At 45.9% G+C, this 20,678-nt stretch overlaps 1 protein-coding gene across 1 annotated transcript; it reads left to right on the plus strand.

The window, feature by feature from the left end:
- The first annotated feature begins 2,808 nt into the window (after positions 1-2,808).
- On the plus strand, positions 2,809-11,132 carry LOC132775578 (lysozyme C, milk isozyme-like). Its single transcript, XM_067468412.1, has 4 exons — positions 2,809-2,994; positions 8,797-8,955; positions 10,187-10,265; positions 10,543-11,132. Exons 1-4 carry the CDS (start codon positions 2,859-2,861, stop codon positions 10,622-10,624), a joined length of 456 nt encoding a protein of 151 aa, XP_067324513.1. The 5' UTR covers positions 2,809-2,858; the 3' UTR covers positions 10,625-11,132.
- Positions 11,133-20,678: the final 9,546 nt, after the last annotated feature.

The following is a 20,678-nucleotide window of genomic DNA, read 5'->3' on the forward strand; positions in this document are numbered from 1 at the left end:
AACCCTTCATCTAAGTCGTTAATAAAGATGTTGAACAGGACCGGGCCCAGGACGGAACCCTGCTTGAGGCACTCCACTCGTCACTTCTTTCCAGGATGAAGAGGAAGCATTGGTGAGCACCCTCTGAGTTCGTCCATTTAACCAATTACAGATCCACCTCACCGTAGTTTTGCCTAGCCCACATTGGACTAGTTTCCTTGTCAGAAGGTTGTGGGGGGCCTTGTCGAAGGGGGGAGCATGTCTGAAATCCAGACACGCTCCATCCACGGCATTCCCCACATCTACCCAGCTTGTAACTCTATCGAAAAAAGAGATCAGATTAGTCTGGCATGACTTGTTTTTGATAAATCCATTTTGACTATTAGCGATGACCGCATTTGTTTCTAAGTGTTTTCAGACCGCTTCCTTAACAATCTTTTCCAGAATCTTGCCTGGTATCGACGTGAGGCTGACCGGACGGTAGTTGTTTGGGTCTTCCTTTTTTCCCTTCTTGAAGATTGGGACCACATAGAAGGGCAGAAGAAACAGGCCTGAAGAAAACAACATGGAGTTCTCGCAAAGCATTATGTGGGACGGCCTTGGCAGTCGAAGCGAGGATGCAGCAAGGCATAACTGAATGACAATTGGACAATAAGGTGTGCGGCCGAGCATGTAAGGAGTACAGGATGCATGCAGGAGGTACCCCATAAGCCACGAGGCCTGGAATGCAAATGTCTTGAACTTTGGAAGAGAACAAAGATTTGAGAGGACTTGAAAGAGAACAGAACAACCTGACTACTGAAAAGAAGAAAAATGGATTTTGGCCTATAAATGCAGGGGACCCCTGACAGCATGTACGCTTCCTGATCTGCAGCAATGGAGCGTCCACACCTTCTCGGAAAAGACTGATCATCTTCACCGGAGGAAGCTTGGGTGTGCGTGAGTATGTGTGAACGTGTGCGTGCATGAGAGCTCTCCTTGATGTGATTCTGATATGATTCTGTGATGATTGTATTTCAATACATGTTCCATGAATAGTGTCAAAACCAAATTTGGTCTCCAAAGTGTCTCATTGATCTAAACTACCTTATTATTCCTTGAACACTCTGCAAAAAGGACAGGAACCTTTGAGTTCATAACAAATCTCCTTTCTTGTAGTTTGAAGCCATTGTTCTGCGTCCTGGTCTCCAGGGCAGCATGAAACAAGCTTGCTTCCTCCTCCTCCTTGACTTCCTCTCACATGGCCCTCATCATGTCTCCTCTCAGCCGTCTTTTCTTCAGGCTAAACATGCCGAGCTCTTTCAGTTGCTCCTCATAGGGATCTCACTGCATAGAACCATGGCAGTTCAATTGGCATCAAAATGCGATAAGCCCGTGGTAAAGACGCCCCCTGAGATGTCAAGAGGAGGCAAGTGGAAGAGGGAATCACACATTGGGTCCCCAAATCCAGATCCAGATCTTCTAATTTGAGGACACGCTCTGCTTGAGCCTCCACAGATCACACAGAGTGAATCGTTTGGGAGATAACCAGAACATCAACTGCTCTGGTTAATCTTTCTTTTAAAGGTGGGCAGAGGATGAAAACCTGGAAATGGAGGAGAAGACGGTAGTTAAGGGCAGGTGCATTCATAAAGTATTCTTGATGGCTTTGACACAAAAATGGTATACAGCCATGCACTTGTCTCTATGGAAGAAACACTCCTGGCTGGGCGGTGGTTACCTGAAACCAAGGCTGCAACAGAACACCATGAAGTTGTTACGCAGCGCGTGTTTTATCCCAGCGTCCTAACACCCAAAAACCCAGATGCAAAATAGTCTCAGACCAATAGTCAAGGTAAACAGAAAATCTTTACTCTCTTAACTTTGCAGAGATGAAAGAAATCTGCAAAAATCAGCAGTGCTACGTATTTACACAGTCTTTGTAATAAACATAAAACAAAGCATCTTCTAAGCAGCAAATGGGAAATCAAAACAACCTGAAGTAAATAGCTATTTCACCATCAGCATCTCCTCCTGGTACTCCACACTGTGGAAACAGAACTCCAGCAGCAGCCCACCAGAAATCCACCACACACCACACTGTGAGTTTTTTTTTAATACTTCCTTGGTCAACGAGGGATCGCCTAAGTAAAGTAAGTAACTAAAGCTCAACAGCAAGCTAGACTATTAATGGTTGGGAGCTCACTCTGACCTGGGCTGTCTTCGAACTAATGACCTCTTGGTCAGTAGTGACTTAATGCACCTGGCTACTAAGTAGTTGTGCCACACCACGTGGTCATTCTCCATTTTGGCCCCTTCTCTTCCTGCCTTTGTCTTCCATTGAGTGAGGACGCAGCTTGCCTTTCTCCAGGCAAGATGTAGCTGCATGGATACTATTGTGGTATTTTTCTCCTTTTACCTTTCTTAGAAGATAGCTTAGAAAGCTTGTTATCTCCAAGACCTTTTTCTATCCAGAATGGATTTCTTTTGACTTCGATGAACACATAGTTTTGGAACTCCTGTGCCATCCTGTTGAATGGAAACGAATCCTGGCCCATTACATGTTAATTTCTCCTGGTTCTGAAATGTGCTTCTGGCACTCTGCTATATTTTTGTGGAACCACCTCCAGTGACGGTTATTTTGAGCCTCACAGTTCTGATTCCCATCAGTGTCCAACTTCATGGAACGGGGGGGGGGGGGGGGGGTAGGACCGGATGGCCTTTGGAGTGCCTTCCAGCTCCAGGTCTCGAACTCTTCCACATACTCAGCTCCCGTGATCTCTATCTCTCTCTTGCTGTCTTCTTGCTTTGGGAATTGGCCCATTTCCCAGTGTGGTCCTCCCACATGAGGCTGCCTGGAGATAAAAGCAGATCTCTGGCAAAGGAAAGCGGCTGGAGCAATGAAGCTTTTCCCTTTGGCAGTTCTCTTTCTCCTCCTTGGAGGGAACGAAAGCAGATTTGTCTCGCCCTGCCATTTGGCCCACATGCTGTATAAAGCCAAGGTGGATGGATTGGGGGGCGTCTCTTTGGCTGACTGTGAGTGCCTTTTTTCTAAGTTGGGTTCCTTCCTTGAAACCTGACTACAGAATTCGCCCCTTCTTCCCTTAAATGTTAACGTTGGTGTACCTCTTGCTCCCTCCAAAGGTGCATCTATACTGTAGAGTTAATGCAGTTCAATCCCACTTGGCGTGATCCTTAGCCCTCTCTTCCAAAGCGTGCGGGAGACTCACCAAACTACAACTCCCATGATCCCATGGCTTTGAGGTGCACCAGCAGGCTAGGTCTGGGGGGCAGGGAGGAGGGGGTCGCAGTAGTCTTTCGGCAGTCCATCACCGTGGTCAGATGCACTGTTCCGCAATCTTCTGAGTTTGAGTGCGTTCACCTGAGGGTGGGGAACCGTGATAGCTTGGGGATTCTGCTGGTGTACCGTCCACCCCGCGACTCAGTGCTTTCCCTGCCTGAGCTAGCAGATGTGGTCTCCAATTCGGCCCTGGTCTTCCAGCACTTGATTGTGCTGGGGGACTTTAACATCCATGCAGAGACCTCGTTAACAGGAGCAGCTCGGGACTTCATGGTCACCATGATGACCATGAGGCTATCACAAGTCATATCTGGACCCACCCATCAGGCTGGACACACACGACCTAGTTTTTGTTGCGGACAGCGGAATGGTCAGAGTGGAAGAACAAAATATCCTTCCATTCTCATGGTCTGACCATCATCTGATCAGTTTTAGACTTGCTGTGACCCCTAACCTTCTCAGGGGTGGAGGACCAACTAAGATGGTCCGCCCCAGGAGACTGATGGATCCGGATGGTTTTCTGAGGAATCTTGGGGCTCTTCCTGTCTTGGAGCCTGGCGATCCTGTCGACACCCTGGTTGACCGCTATAATAGCAAGATGTCCAGAGTGATAGACACGATTGCTCCCAAACGTCCCATCTCGTTGCATTGAGACACACCATCTCCTGTGATGAAACGTACGAGAAGGAGGCTAGAGTGCAAATGGAGGAAATCCCAGGACGCCTCTCTTGAACCCTTGTCCAATCCAACCCATCAGACCCAGTCTGATATCCCATCATCCATATCATTTGCATCAAAACCTTCAAAAGAATCCTCATCTGTTGGCTCACTAAGTATCTCCCGGATTCTTTTCCTCTGTTGCTCTTCTTCATAGTCTTGCTCGCGAGTAGTTTTCCTTCCTCTCCTAATATAACTAGTGTTACTATCACTGCCAGCAGACTCTATCACAACAGGGATAGCACATGTAAACAATCCTAGATCATTAAAAAATGCATTAGGGACATATTGCTGGGAGTTTCCTTATTCTGGGAAGGCACACTGGAATAACCACATTTTCAGGCTTCTCCTAAAGACTGCCAGCATTGGGGCATGTCTGATGTCCCTAGGGAGTGAGTTCCAGAGTGGAGGGACCACCACCGAGAAGGCTCTGTCCCTCGTCCCCACCAGTCGCGCTTGTGATGGAGGCGGGATCGCAAGCAGGGCCTCTCCAGATGATTGAATTTTGTATTGATGTTATGTTTATTGATTTGTGATGCTATTGTTTTAAAGGCCTATTGTCTGTACAATGTATACTGTTGAATTGTTATTAACCGCTCCGAGTCGCCTAAGGGCTGAGAGGAGCGGTATACAAATGAAGTAAATAAAGAAATAAATAAATTGAAGAGATCGTGTGGGTTCATACACAGTGATGCGGTCACGCAGGTAGGCGGGTCCCAAACCATTCAGGGCTTTGTAGTAGGCCTGGGTAACAACGCAAAAATTTGTTTCTAAAATCGATTTGTTATTGGGGTGTTTTTTTGTTTCGATATTTAAAATAATTACAAAATTTTCCCAAAAAAAGTTCGGTATTTACGAAATTTCGTAAATATTTACAAAACATTTTGTAAAGATGGCGGCCTTTTTTTTTCAATATTTTAAAAATATTTTTTAAATTTAATTATTAATTTAGTAGAATAGGGAGGAGAAATTATTATTGAGGGAAGGCAGGCACTCACTCTGGCGGGCCCTCTCGCTCGCCGTTCGCTCGCCGCTCGCCCTCTCGCTCACCCTCTCGCTCGCCGCTCGCCCTCTCGCTCGCCGCTCGCCCTCTCACTCGCCCTCTCGCTCGCCCTCTCGCTCGCCCTCTCGCTCGCCGCTCGCCCTCTCACTCGCCCTCTCGCTCGCTTGCTCAGCCGGCGCCGAGAGAGGAGAGCTCCCAGCAAGCCAGGCGGCCATCTTACGTATTTCCGAAATGGACGGAAATACAAAATTTTTTGGCGCCTGCCGTTTCGATATTTAAAAACACTTCCAGGTTTAAAAATAAGTTTTGTAATCGTTTCGTAATTCAAAAATTAACGATTTTTTTAACGAATTACGAATTAACGAAACGAATTGCCCAGCCCTACTTTGTAGGTAAGCACCTGCACCTTGAACTTGGTCCGGAAAATGAATGGCAACCAGTGGGGCTCCTTGAACAGGAGGGTTGACCACTCCCTCTAAGGAGCACCAGTTAACAACCTGGCCACCGCTCGTTGGACCATCTGGAATTTCCGAGCCGTTTTCAAGGGCAACCCCACGAAAAGTGCATTACAGTAATCCAGTCTAGAGGTGACTAAGGCATGGACCACCCTGGCCAGACCACCCTTACGAGGTATGGTCACAGTTGGCACACAAGTCTTAATTGTGCAAAGGCCCTCCCGGCCACTGCCGACGCTTGAGCCTCAAGTGTAAGTGAAGAATCCAGGAGGACCCCCAAAGTGCGGACCTGTGACTTCAGGGGGAGTGCAACCCCGTCCAGCACAGGTTGCCACCCTATACCCCGATCCGGTTTACGATTGGCCAGGAGGACTTCTGTCTTGTCAGGATTAATCTTCAGCTTGTTCTCTCTTCTACTCTCTCCTCCTCCCAAACCTTAATTCTACAGTGTAGATGCAGCCTAACACAACCATAGAGAGGATAAGGAGAGACCCGAAAGCATCCCTCTATTCCTTCTAGCACAAGGCTGGGCAAAGGCATGATGTCCCTGCCAAAAGAGTGGTTTTGAGAAGGTCTCCAATAAAGAAATGTACTAAATCAGGATGTAAAGGGGGTTAAGAGATCAGGGTCTCTTATTGCTCCTTTGTGACAGGAATATGCAAGGGTGTTACAGGCGATGAGAGAGGAAGGTGTGTGTATATGGTAGGTATGCTGCCACCACCCCAAATCACTGCTTGAGGAATTATCTAGTAGTTGTAGCTGAGGTAAAAAGTCCTTATACACCGGTTGTGTTGGGGTTCAGCCTGAGTTTGAACTTGAACCTGATTCTCTGTTTGTTCCTCCTGATGCTAATGAAAATATATTTACTGATGCTAATGGAAATGTACCTTTTGATGCCAATGCTCCTGAAATTAGTGAGGAAGAAACTGCTGTAGGTTTGGAAAATGCCAATGTTCCTGAAATTAGTGAGGAAGGAACTTCTGTAGATTTGGAAAATGAAAGTACCAGTGTTCATGAGAATGTTTCAGAGGGAGACCTTGAACTTTCCCTCCCTTCTGCACCTGTTAACTGTAAGGACAACAGAAGGGGCCAAATTTGGGAAGACAGAAGTAAATCACTCAGTTTGCGTCGATCCTCCCGAATTCAAGAATTAAAAACATTGGCTTCAAAGAAGAAGGGCGGTTCACGGAACCAATTCTTGAGTTTTAATTGCAATACGCCGGGCTGATTGTCTCAGTTCAGGCATCGTTTCAGAATTGATGAAGAACTTGGCAGTTCTCCCGGTTCCCTGGCCATAGTTTGGGAAGATTTCTAGGATATCAAGTACGGTTAGTGGATTGCTAACAGGTTCCAGTATTTCACAGTGAGGCTTTTGGTTTTGCTTTGTCCATTTAAATTCATGTTTGCTGATTTTGCTGTGGCTTTTGACTTGCATTTTTCCTTTATTTTGTAACCATTTTTCTTCAATAAAAAAGGATTGTTTTTCACAGTCAAGTGTGGTGGATAGTTATCTTAGGGCCTCGTTCCCTGCTCTGGATTGCAACAGGTTCCTCTTTTTTGGCTCCCTTTCTCTTGTGACTGGACTGCAGAGATGTAGAGGCTTATTGTATCTGGCTTTATATGACAAAACAAGGCTGAGGCAGATTAAAAGTAAACTAGAGAACAGGTTTATTGAAATGTTTGAAACAGACAACTCATTACTGAGTGGTACCTATTAGGGCTGGGCGGTTTCGTTTCGTTAATTTGTAATTCGTTAATAATTCGTTATTTTTTTCAATTACAAAACGATAACGAACCATTCTGGAGCAATTATTAAAAAAAATGAATTTTCAAAAACGTTTTGTAAGTGCTTCGTATTTCGATATTGTATTCGTTTCATTATTGTTTTGAGGTCGTTTCGTTATTATTTCCGCATGTCTGGGCCAGTTTTATGGTTTAATTAGTGGAAAAAAATTATAATATCACACCAACAGTCAACAACAGACGGAGAGGGAAGCTTCAGAAGGTTTTGGAGGTTTTTTAGCGTATTTCCCGGTCGCTATTCGTTATTGTTTCGGAAATCGATTCGTTAATTTTTTACCATTTACGAAATTTCGTAAATATCGAACTTTTTAAAAGGAAAATTTTGTAATTATTTTAAATATCGAAACAAAAAAAACCCCCAAATACAAATCGATTTTAGAAACAAGTTTTTCCGTTGTTACCCAGGCCTAGTACCTATGCATAGTTGGTTTCTGAGGCACAGACTTATAAAATAAATGGTTGCTTAAGAAAGAGTAACTTTTCTTTGACGTGAGTTACTTTCCTCACACTATTCTATAACAAGTAACAGTGTGTTTCTCAGACCAGCCGCCCTGGCTGCCTGCGAGAGTTACTAGGTTCCTTCTAGACTACTCTGCACTACAGGGAAATAAACCCACTTGTATTCTCTCCAAATACAAGTCAACAAGCCTTCTCTTTGACTGTCAAAGCCAAAGTACCCTGAAGCACTTGCCCTCTATTATTCCTTCCCAGTCTAACTCACTCAGAAACTCTCTTCTCCCTTCCTGAAAATCCTAATCCTATCTCTTTCAGATCAAATTTATTTATTTATTTATTTATTTATTATTTACTTTGCTTGTATACCGCAGTTTCTCAGCTCATAGGCGACTCAACGCGGTTCACAACATAGCAAAAACAGTCATAACAAAATAGCAATAAACGATTTAAAAACCATGAAAGCACAATTTACAATAATGGCACATCAATAACAACACAACAACGTCTCGTAACTAGAATCGTGATCCAATTCGTCTATAATTCCGTTCCTATATTCATCATATTCATTGCACTGTTTATCTGAATGCCTGTTCAAACAGCCAGGTTTTTGGCTTTTTTCGAAACACCATTAACGTCGGAGCTGATCTTATGTCCATGGAAAGGGCGTTCCACAGGCGTTCCAAATCCCTCTTCTCTCTTTCAGATCAAAACCCTCTCTCTCCTAGGTCAAATCATTCTTCTTCCCCCTCTGACAGAAAGTGCAGCCTTTTTACACACTCCTTCAACTCCTCCCCTAGGGATCTGAGCCAATGAGGAGTTAGCTGGCTCCTCCCCTTGCCTCTCTGCCCTTCCCAACATGTCAGATATCCTGAGCACCCTCCCAACATGGAGGCCTGCTCACTGACTCTTAGGCTGCGGCCTACGAAGCAAAAGTATGATTTCACTGCACAGGGCATACCTGGCTCTCTTCTTGGATGGAGAGTGTTTTTGCACTTTTTGGGTGCTCTCTGCAAGATGTTGTGGTTGGAAAACACCCATAGAGGATGCTTTTAGAGATTGCTCCATCCTCGGCATAAGGTATGAACTTTCTTCCTTTCTTCCAGGGATCTGTTTTGCTACTCATGGCAGTAAGCTGAATAGCGGAGGCCTCATTACATATGTAGGAGGCTACAGGAATTATGGGATTTTCCAGCTGACCAACACAGAACATTGCCATGATACTGCCAAAGACTCAGAGAATATCTGCAAGACCTGCTGCGTTTGTAAGTGACTTGCTTACTGCAAGAATCTCTGGGGCACCGAATAACCTAGGGTTGAAAGGGGCACACAAAGGCCATGCAGACCAACCCTCTTGTGTTGTGAGGGAAGAGACAACCAAAGGTCTCCTGACAGATGGACAACCAACTGCTGCTTGCATGTCCATTAACCTTATAGGGCTCCAAAAAGAGATAAATAGGTCTGTATGTATGCAACTATCAAAAGGAAGTATACAGATAGAAGGGATTCGCTCCTGGCCTCTAGGTTGATATGCATGTTGTGCTCAGGTGCAGCCACAAGAGGGTAGTAGTATATGGATATGCCATCGGGGTTTGGGACCCCTGGGAGGGTTGTGAGGGGAATCAGAGGGGTCGCAGTATAAAACACATATTTTGTGTTGGTCATGGGGATTCTGTGTGGGAAGTTTGGCCCAATTATGTCATTGGTGGAGTTCTGAATGCTCTTTCATGGCAGGTGAACTATAAATCCCAGCAACTACAACTCCTAAATGTCAAGGTCTATTTTCCCCAAAATCCGCCAGTGTTCACAATTGGGCATAGTGAGTATCCGTGCCAGTTTGGTCCAGATCCGTCATTGTTTGAGTCCACAGTGCTCTCTGGAAGTGGGTGAACTACAATTCCCAAACTGAAGGTCTCCACCAAACCCTTCTGTTGGTCATGGGAGTTCTGTCCACCAAACCCTTCTGTTGGTCATGGGAGTTCTGTGTGCCAAGTTTGGTTCAATTCCATTGTTGGTGGAGTTCAGAGTGCTCTTTGATTGTAGGTGAACTATTAATCCCAGCAGCTACAGCTCCCAAATGACAAAATCAATGCCCCCCAACCCCACTAGTATTCAGATATGGGAGTATTGGGTATTTGTGCCAAATTTGGTCCAGTGAATGATAATACATCCTGCATTCCGGTTATTTACAAGATGATTCATAACAGTAGTACAATTACAGTTATGAAGTAGCACCAAAAATAATGTTATGGTTGGGGTTCACCACAACATGAGGAACTGTATTATGGGGTCACAGCATTAGGAAGGTTGAGAAACACTCTAGGAGGACGAGACAGGTGTGCCATTTAATGCGTACCAGGCAAGCATGGAAGATAGCTGGAGAAAGAAGTCCTTACAATGACCAAACTCAGGTCTTCACAGAATCCTGTTCTCAGAAAATGCATGCCTGGGCAACGCCGCTTACACATGCTAATATGTATATATATATATTGACAGATTTCCTCAACGAAGACCTATCAGATGATATTGAATGTCTTAAGAGACACATCATGATCCATGGAGGGCTGAAATCTTGGTGAGTCTACCGATTTGGAATTGGAATCCAGATTTTTTGTTGGGATCTTTTGTAAAGTCAACACTAAGGGATCTTCTCTCTGAAGAATGGGAGCTGTAGTTTTACAAGGCCCTTAGTTTTCTCTGCCAAAGCTGTCCCTCCCAAACTACAATGCCCAAGGCTGCATAGCATTGAGCCATGGCAGTGGAGGTGTGGCCAAATTGCGTTCGTTCTCCTGTGTGGGTGACCCAAATCCCCAATAACCACCAGAGAAATGACATTTGCCTTCTTCTTTCAGGTCAGCTTGGAGAGACCACTGTAGAGACAAAAATGTTCATCACTACATTGAGGATTGTGGGCTCGATATCAAGGAAACATGATTTCAAATTGTGGAAATGTTCCCTTTCCCTTGTTCAGTTGGATTTGACATTTGTGGATCAGATTATCTGCAGATTCAGTATATAAACGTCCTCTCTCTGGAAGTCTCTGGGTCCAGCAGTGTGATTCCATGGTCAACAGTCATGACGGACTCCTAGACCCCATCCACACCGCCATATCATCCTGGGAGAGGGTCCAGCATTATCCATAGGCAGGGGGACATCGTAAACCTGATCATCCATTCCGTTTGAAATACTCCCAGTAGGCCCTTTATTTCAGACACGCCAACCAGTCAAATCTAACAGAGCTCCCTGTTCTTCTTCCACTGCCCCTCTTAGGTCTCTTCCTTCATGTCCCCTCACTCCTTCCAATTACTCCACATCTGTCTTGATTTGGTGTGCTTGGATAATAATAATACTAACAATCTATATAAATAAAAATGTTTGTGGGATTAACAGAACTCAAAAACCACTGGGGCAATTGACACCAAATTTGGACACGATACCCCTAACAACCCAATGTATGTCCTTCACTAAAAAACCCCCCAATGAAAACACTCCTTCCCACCCGCTACTAAGGAGGCTGTCGAGGTCCTGAACCGGTGCCTGGCCGCTGTGACGGTCTGGATGAGGGCAAACAAATTGAAATTGAATCCAGACAAGACAGAGGTACTCCTGGTCAGTCGCAAGGCCGAACGGGGTATAGGGTTACAGCCTGTGTTGGATGGGGTCGCACTCCCCTTGAAGGCGCAGGTTCGCAGCTTGGGTGTGATCCTGGATTCATCGTTGAGCCTGGAGCCCCAGGTTTCAGCGGTGACCAGGGGAGCATTTGCACAGCTTAGGCTCATGCGCCAGCTGCGCCCGTACCTCGGGAAGTCTGACTTGGCCACGGTAGTACACGCTCTGGTCACATTCCGCCTTGACTACTGCAACGCTCTCTACGTGGGGCTGCCCTTGAAAATGGCCCGGAAGCTCCAGCTAGTCCAGCGCGCGGCAGCCATGTTACTAACAGGAGCGGGACGCAGGGAGCATACAACGCCCTCGTTGTTCCAGCTCCACTGGCTGCCGATCTGCTACCGGGCCCAATTCAAGGTGCTGGTCTTGGCCTACAAAGCCCTAAACGGTTCCGGCCCAAAATACCTTTCTGACCGCATCTCGGCCTATGAGCCCACGAGGACCTTGAGATCATCTGGGGAGGCCCTTCTCTCGATCCCGCCTGCCTCACAGGCACGTCTGGCGGGGACGAGAGATAGGGCCTTCTCGGTGGTGGCCCCCCGGCTGTGGAACGCCCTCCCTGTAGACATCAGACAGGCGCCCTCCCTTATGACATTCCGCAAGAGCCTAAAAACATGGTTATTTGAGAAGGCGTTTGACTAAGTGCTACAACAATTGGCAATGATGATCGGAACGGAATATGGATAATGAGTTTGGTTATGATTCTACGATGAGACGACGCGGATGATTTAGTGTAATTGTATTATTGATTGTTTATGTTGATTTTGCTGTGATATTGTCTATTGTAAACTGTTTTTAATATGTTGTACACCGCTGTGAGTCGCCCTAGGGCTGAGAACGGCGGTCAACAAATGAAGTAAATAAATAAATAATAAATAAATAAATAAAAAGCAGAAAGGAATTCTGCACGTCCACAAATCAGAAACTGGATGTCCACAAAGAGACCCATGGCCACGCCCCCTCTTCCTCCTTGCGGGAAACAGCCGGGCCATTAAAGCCAGGTGCGCGTGCACAGCCACACACACAAACAAGAGTGGAATGGAGGTGGAGGCTTGCCGCATGGAGCTCCTTCTCTTTCCCTGCTATGTTTGTGTTGTAGAGCAATTTAGAATGGCTGTGGATTAGGCCCAAGTCATTGTGGGTTGCCTGGTGAGAAAGGAGAAGCCAATATTGCAAAATAAATCTCACCAAGTTGAAGCAGAAGCCACCAAGACATTTTATTGCGATTCAGCTGGAAAGAATGCAAAGCTGCGATATTTCGTCAGGCAAACATACAGTGAATACAAAATAAAGCCTTCTTATACAAAAAATGAGCTGTCAGATTTCAATTTCCCGCTCCTCGCTCCCCAGCTGGCTCGGCGTTGATTGGCTGGCGCTCTACAGCTGGGAGGAGGCTTTGCCGCCACCTGAGCGCCTCAGCCAGTGGGTGAGTTTCTGCCGCTTCGGCCCTCTGGCCAATCAGGAGAGAGAGAGGCGGACGAGAGGAAAACAATGAAGTCTTGAGTGGATTATGGAAACATGTGGTCCAAACATGTGGTCCCCCAGGGGCCTTCTAGCCGACCAGGTTATTGTCTTGATGGGTGAAAAATACAGAAATCATAGTGTAGGAAATATACCCACTTATCCCTCCCACCAGAGTCCCATAGAGAAATTGATGAGAGCCTTGATCATGGCTCAGTATATGTCCATAGTTCATAATATTTATGTGAGAGTTCATAATAAGAAAAGAGGGAGGCGGGCCACACTCTGTGCACACACTCTGACTCTCTGTCTCCCACACACACACTCCCACAGCACAAGGGAAGGAGGAAGGTGCCATGATGGGGGTAATAGGGACACACGAAACTGACATTGCTTGGAAAAGAGCCCCAAAGACCATCCAGCCCAACCTCATTTAGCAGTAAAGGATGACACCATCAAACCCCTCCCAACAGATGGCCAACCAGACCTAAAGGCCACCCAGTCCAACCCCCCTTCCCTCCCTCCCTCCCTCCCTCCCTCCCTTTATCTACTTCCCTTCCTTCTCTTTCCTTTACTTCTTTCCCTCCTTCCTCTCTTTCTTTCCCTTTCTCCCTCCCTTTCTTTCCTTCCCTTCCTTCCCTTCCTCCTTTTCTTTCTTTCCTTTTTCTTCTTCCCTCGCCAGCTTCATCCTCCTTTATTAAATCTACAGTGTAGGTACCAGGGCCGTAACCAGAAAAAAAATTCGGGGAGGGTTGAAAATTTCGGGGGGGGGGGGGGGGGGAGTGGAGTTTTGAAAATTTCGGGGGGGGGGGGGTTGAAACTTGCCTGGTAGATACACCCAAAGTTACCCCTTCCACACTGCCATGTAAATCCAGATTATCTATTTAGGACTGGATTATATGGCAGTGTAGACACACATGCACACGCACACACACATATGGATGGAAGTTGGCCGTGAGCACAGCTTTCCACCTCACCACCCGCACCCTTCCACACTCGGAAAGGCGCAGGGGGGTGGCAGCCCTCCTTTGCCCAAACGGCAAGGGTCGGCAGCCATTTTGGCGGGGGCGGTGTTGCAATCCAGAGCAGGGAAACGATGCCCTAAGATAACTATCCACCACACTTGGCTGTGAAAAACAATCCTTTTTTATTGAAGAAAAATGGTTACAAAATAAAGGGAAAATGCAAGTCCAAAGCCACAGCAAAATCAACAAACATGAATTTAAATGGACAACGCAAAACCAAAAGCCTCACTGGGAAAATACTGGAATCTGTTAGCAATCCACTAACCGTACTTGATATCCTAGAAATCTTTCCATACTATGGCCAGGGAACCGGGAGAACTGCCAAGGTCTTCATCAATTCTGAAACGATGCCTGAACTGAGACAATCAGCCTGGCGTATTGCAATTAAAACTCAAGAATCGGTTCCGTGAACCGCCCTTCTGTTTTGATGCCAATGTTTTTAATTCTTGAATTCGGGATGATCGACGCAAACTGAGTGATTTACTTCTGTCTTGCCAGATCTGGCCCCTTCTGTTCTCATTACAGTTAACAGGTGCAGAAGGGAGGGAAAGTTCAAGGTCTCCCTCTGAAACATTCTCAGGAACACTGGTACTTTCATTTTCCAAATCTACAGAAGTTCCTTCCTCACTAATTTCAGGAACATTGGCATTTTCCAAACCTACAGCAGTTTCTTCCTCACTAATTTCAGGAGCATTGGCATCAAGAGGTACATTTCCATTAGCATCAGTAAATATACTTTCATTTGCATCAGGAGGAACAAACAGAGAATCAGGTTCAAGTTCAAACTCAGGCTGAACCCCAACAGGCAGGGCCAACCAAGGCAGCTTCGCGACCCCCCAAAATGACCCAATGACCCCCTTGGGGGTCGCGACCCCCAGGTTGAGAACCGCTGTCCTAAAGGACCCTATTTATTTATTGTATCAGGAGCAAACCAAGGATGCAGTTGTAATGTATTTTAGAAACACGCACACACACAAAGTTTAGAAACTTGACATTATGTTAAATGACCTGTGACCAGTAGCTGGCCACTTGGAGCATGTCTGCTGTTGCTATAAGAAGGACCTCCATTGTGCATGTGGCAGGACTCAGGCTGCATTGAAGTAGGTGGTCTGTGGTTTGCTCTTCTCCGCACTCGCCTGTTGTGGACGCCAAATTGTGGCCCCATTTCTTAAGGTTAACTGCATCTCGTGCCAGGGCACATTCTGTTCAGCGCCTTTCAAATCACCCAGTCTGCTGTGTGCCCAGGAGGGAGTCTCTCATTTAGTATCAGCCATGGATTGAGGTTCCGGGTTTTAGCCTGCCACTTTTGGATTCTTGCTTGCTGAAGTGTTCCTGCGGGTATCTCTGTAGATCTTAGAAAACTATTTCTTGATTTAAGACATTGGCGTGCTGGCTGATATCTGAACAGGGGGTGGGCTGGAGTTGTCATTGCCTTGGCTGCTACTGCCCAGCAGATGTCAGGTGGTGTGATGCCGACTAAACAGTGTGGTTTCTCCATTGGTGTCGGGTGCAGACATCCTGTGATAATGTGACATGTCTCATTGAGAGCCACATCCACTGTTTTAGCGTGTCGAGATGCATTCCACACTGGGCATGCGTATTCAAAGTAGCAAAGCACGAGGACAGACATCTTCACTGTGTCTGGTTGTGATCCCCAAGTATGTGTATTCTTACAAAAGATCTAACCTGGGCATCACCAGGTCCCAAAACTAGTATATAATAAAGGTAAAAAGATGTTTGTATGCCACTATGTATGTTGTGGGCAATTTCAGAGATGGCTCCCACATCCAGAGAGCCCTGTGACTCCCACTGATGCTGGGTCTGGACCAAATTTGGCACACAGACCCACCTTAAACAACGGAAAATAATTGAGGGGTTTGGGGGTGGGGGAATGAACCTGGATTTTGATAGTTATAGTTCACTCCACATCCAGAATGTTGTGACTCCTGACCAAACTTGGCACAGATGCCCAAGATGGACAACTTCCAGAGAGATGTGTGACCTCCACCAATGATGGATCTGGACAAAACCTGGCACACAGACCCACAATGACCAACAGAAAATACTCTAGGGGATTGGGAGAGATTGATCATGGATTTCGGGAAGTATAGTTCACCCACATCTAGAGAGCACTCTGAAGCCAACCAACAGTGGATGTGCACCTAACCTGGCAAGCAGACCCAACATGACCAACTTTGAATACTGGTGGGATTTGAGGGAGGGGATTGACCCATTATGGTAGTTCATCCACAATCAAAGAGCACTGTGATCACAGACGACAATGGATCTGGACCAAACTTGGCATATCACATCATCATAGGCTATCACACATGGCTGAGTATGACTGCCGTCATAGTGTAGGGTCTTGGTGGTGGGTCTGTAGGTGAATGTAGAGACCTATTCTTGGTCTGCATGTTCTTCTGCAGTGGGGACATTGATTTCCAGGTGGAAAGCAGTCCCAACAAGGGTTTGCTTAACACACCTTCTTCCTCGTGAGATGTTTCTCCCTTTTGTGCCACTTCAAATTCCATAGCACTGTTGGTAACAGCTGGCATATAGATCCAACATGATCAGCTTTGAATACTGTCAGGGTTTGGGTGGAATTGACTTTATGATGTTAGGAGTTGTAGTTTATCCACATTCAGAAAATTGAAAACCAAACAATTTCTTACCTTGTTTATCCTTATAAAACCGCTAAGATCTGTGAGACATTGGTCAGTGATCAACCTGTTTTAATTTCCAGACAAAGAACAGGTAGAACAGGTAGTACAACCCCGATAAACCCTCATTGGGGACCATGTGCTCTTCACGGAATGCTTTTTTAGGACAATCAGAACATCTCCTTCTTCTTTCAAAGTGAAGATGGAAGCAGCGTAGGAAGTTGGGACCTAAATGTCATCTCTGTTGCCCTCCTCCTCCTCCTCTTCTTCTCCTCCTTTTTCTCCTTCTTCTCCTTTATACCCTACTTTTTCTCTCCACGAAGGAGACTCAATGCATTTTACAATAAAAGGATAATATTAGAACGGTTCCTGCTAGCATCCTACTTCGATCTCCAAGAAGACGAAGGTGCCGGTAGCAATTTTTTTATATATTTTCAAAGAAAAGGAAAGGAAAGAAAGCAGTGAGAGAGCAAAGAGGAGATGCTCCCAAATGCTTGCACTATGTCCACTTGTTCCCAACTCCCTCCCAGTAGTCCCTTCCTTTCCCTTAAAATTTATTTATTTATTTATTTAACTTGTATACCGCTACTCCCAATTTGGCTCGGAGCGGTTTACAGAAGCAGATTAAAACAATACAATTAGCTTTAAAATGACCATAACAATAACAATAGGCAGCAAGAACAGGCATAGCCTGGATTATTCACCCATCAAAAGCTTGTTGGAAAAGAAAAGTTTCACAGGCTTTCCGAAAAGCAAGTAGGTCTCGGATGGTTCGAGTTTCGACCAGCAAGGCATTCCATAAATAAGGGGCCACGATCGAGAAGGCTCTATATCTAGTAGATGACAAATTATATGTCCGGATGTTGGGGACTGCAAGCAGATTTTGGTTTCCAGACCGGAGTAATCTCTGGTGCCAGGGAGGCATCTGATGATGGCAGCGGCGTCCTCTGGGGCAGTGGCAGCAATGGCAAGGCTGCAGTGGTGCTGATAAAGAAGGCAACTGTGATGATTTCACTACAGGTTAGGCTAGGAAAAGCCTAGGAAAGTAGGCCCAGGAAGTTTGGCAACTATTTTGGAAAGGGTGCCAGTGGCATCCATTTTAGATCTCATTTCCATGGATGTAGCGTACCTGGATTTCAGGAAGGCCTTCTTTGACAAGGTCCCCCGTGACCTTCTGGCAAGGAAACTAGTCCAATGTGGGCTAGGCAAAACTACGGTGAGGTGGATCTGGAATTGGTTAAATGGACGAACACAGAGGGTGCTCACCAATGCTTTCTCTTCATCCTGGAAAGAAGTGACAAGTGGAGTGCCGCAGGGTTCCGTCCTGGGCCCGGTCCTGCTCAGGATCTTTATAAATGACTTAGATGAAGGGCGAGAAGGCAGGATCAGCAAGTTGGCAGACAACACCAAATTGGGAGGGAGAGCCAAGACTCCAGAGGACAAGAGCAAGATTCAAAATGATCTTGACAGATTAGAGAGACGGGCCAAAACTAACAAAATGAAGTTCAACAGTGACCAATGGAAGATACTCCACTTTGACAGAAAAATCGAAATGCAAAGAGACAGAATGGGGGACAATGAGGCCTGGCTCGAGAGCAGTACGTATGAAAAAGATCTTGGAGTCCTCGTGGACAACAAGTTAAACATGAGCCAGGAATGTGACGTGGCGGCAAAAAAAGCCAATGGGATTTTGGCCTGCATCAAGAGGAGCATAGTGTCTAGATCTAGGGAAGTCATGCTCCCCATGCTCTATTCTGTCTTGGTTAGACCACACCTGGAATATTGTGTCCCATTCTGGGCACCACAATTCAAGAGAGATATTGACAAGCTGGAATGTGTCCAGAGGAGGGTGACTAAAATGATCAAGAGTCTGCAGAACAAGCCCTATGAGGAGCGGCTTAAGGAGCTGGGCATGTTTAGCCTGAAGAAGAGAAGGATGAGAGGGGATATGATAGCCATGTAGAAATATGTGGGAGGAAGCCACAGGGAGGAGGGAGCAAGCTTGTTTGGAAATTTGCTTCCATGGAGATTAGGACAAAGAACAATGGCTTCAAACTACAAGAGAAGAGATTCTATCTGAACATGAGGAAGAACTTCCTGTGAGAGCCATTCAACAGTGGAACTCTTTGCCCTGGAGTGTGGTGGAGGCTCCTTCTTTGGAAGCTTTTAAACAGAGGCTGGATGGCCATGTGTCAGGGGTGCTTTGAATGCAATTCCTGCTTCTTGGCAGAATGGGGTTGGACTGGATGGCCCATGAGGTCTCTTCCAACTCTAGGATTCTATGATTCTATGATTCTATGATCCTGAAGGGGGCATGCTTAGGAGCAGCTGGGAGGGGAATGAGAGGAGTTAGTGATTGGCTGGGAGAGAGTGGGCGGAGATTAACTTGAGAAAGGAAAAAAATGACTTTAATGTTGTGTTTTAAAACCCTATCATCTCAGATTGAATCTAGGTGTCAAAGGAGAAGGAGTTAGGAGATAGGAGGAGATAAGAGAATAGTGAGAGAGGCCTGAAATTAGTCAGCAAGCAGAGATAGCTAGTGAGAAGATTTTACAGCTATTAGGGAAGATAACTGGTGAAGTGTCGTGATAGATCCAGGAAAGGACTATCTGTGGTGCAGTTTAAAATTACTTTCAGAGAAGAAATCTTGTCAGTAATTTCTGGAGGGATAGAGGAGTGTTATGTACAACTAAGTTTGAACTGCTTAAAGAAACCACATGCTTTTAAGTCAATACTTCAGAATAGCTAAGCTTAATTGCCTGTTTTGTTCAAGTTCTCCTAAATAAACATGAATGTTTTATTGTTTACAACATCTGCCTCACCTGTGCCTCTGTGGGTGAAGCTTTAAAAGCAGTTTCCTGCAGTAATCAAGAGTGGTAGCATATATTTTAAAGAAGTAATCCCTTCATATTACCTCAGAGTACAAGGCTGGTGTGCGAATCCAGCACATTCTAGCCAAGAGAGACCTCAAGTAAGCCAAGGGCTTAGCTTTACTTTTAAGTTTGGTGGTGGCCAGAGTTCTTTTAAAAGGTTTTTCGGCCAGAAGTAAGCCATCTTATTACAGCTTTTTGGTTTTGATTTTAAACTAAAGAAGCCACATTCTATTTCAAGTGATTGCCAGTTTGGTGGGAATTTATTATTCAATAAAGCCTCAATCTATTATAGCAACCTTCGGGCGCTGCAGTATCTTTCAGCAGGCTGAAGCCGGACAGGCTTCCTGCCCGCTCCATGTCTTGCGGCCATCTCCTGGTTCAAAAAGGTAGAGGTGGCTCAAGCTGCTCCCCGGTGTAGCCAGACCTAGTTCAACTCAGCTTTTATACTTCCTCCTACCTTGATGTTGCTAAGTCACACCCAGTTGGAATGGGCCTAGGGTTTCTGCTACTCAGAAATAGTCCAGAAAACAGCCGAGCTGGATGGGACTGTTTCAGGTCTCTTGTGGAAAAGCAGCAGCAGTCTGAGTACAGCAGCCAGAGCTAGAGCAAGCAAGCGAGGCAGCACAGGTGACTCAAGGCTGCACCAGATAAAAATGAGCTAATGGGGTAGTTGCCCCATTAAATAGATTCAGCGTGCATGCGTGCCACATCATGGCGTTCTCCTCCTCCTATTGACCCCAAGGCAGAGCTCAGAAGGAAAGAGGCATGTGACAGTGCTGCTTGAGGAGCGCCATGTGCTCAGCAAAAGTAGAGAGGGAGCCAATGACCAGCTCACTCTTGCTTATGTACTGAGCTGGCTTTTGTTTTGAGGGCCCCTTCCCCATTATGAGCTCCCGAAGGAGCCACAGGAGCTGGATGTGCTGGAGGAAATGGTATCCATGCACGGCCATACTGTCAAGCCAGGCATCACCTATTCTGTATCTTTGGATTTCATTTTTTCTGCCTAAGTAAAAAAGATTGTGTTACTTTCGGCCCATCAGCTCTCTAATCCATTAAAGTCATTTTGAATTCTGATCCTGTCCTCTGGAGTATTAGCTCTTCCTCATTTCCGCTCCCTTGGCAGCCACCTCCCCACCAAAGTCAACATCGACACCGAAATACAACACCGCCTGAGCTCTGCGAGTGCAGCATTTTCCCGAATGAAGCAGAGAGTGTTTGAGGACCGGGACATCCGTAGGGATACCAAGGTGCTTGTCTATAAAGCTATTGTCCTCCTAACCCTGCTATATGCCTGTGAAACGTG

Source organism: Anolis sagrei, chromosome 5 (genome assembly GCF_037176765.1).
Source record: "Anolis sagrei isolate rAnoSag1 chromosome 5, rAnoSag1.mat, whole genome shotgun sequence".
In the NCBI taxonomy this organism is placed as follows: Eukaryota; Metazoa; Chordata; class Lepidosauria; order Squamata; family Dactyloidae; genus Anolis; species Anolis sagrei.

Bases quoted from the DNA above. Each gene is read 5' to 3' on its own strand.
- LOC132775578 (XM_067468412.1), top strand. From the start codon at position 2,859: ATGAAGCTTTTCCCTTTGGCAGTTCTCTTTCTCCTCCTTGGAGGGAAC. The intron at 2,995-8,796 runs GTGAGTGCCTTT...CCTTTCTTCCAG, and splicing joins GGGCGTCTCTTTGGCTGACT to GGATCTGTTTTGCTACTCAT. The intron at 10,266-10,542 runs GTGAGTCTACCG...TTCTTCTTTCAG, and splicing joins CATGGAGGGCTGAAATCTTG to GTCAGCTTGGAGAGACCACT.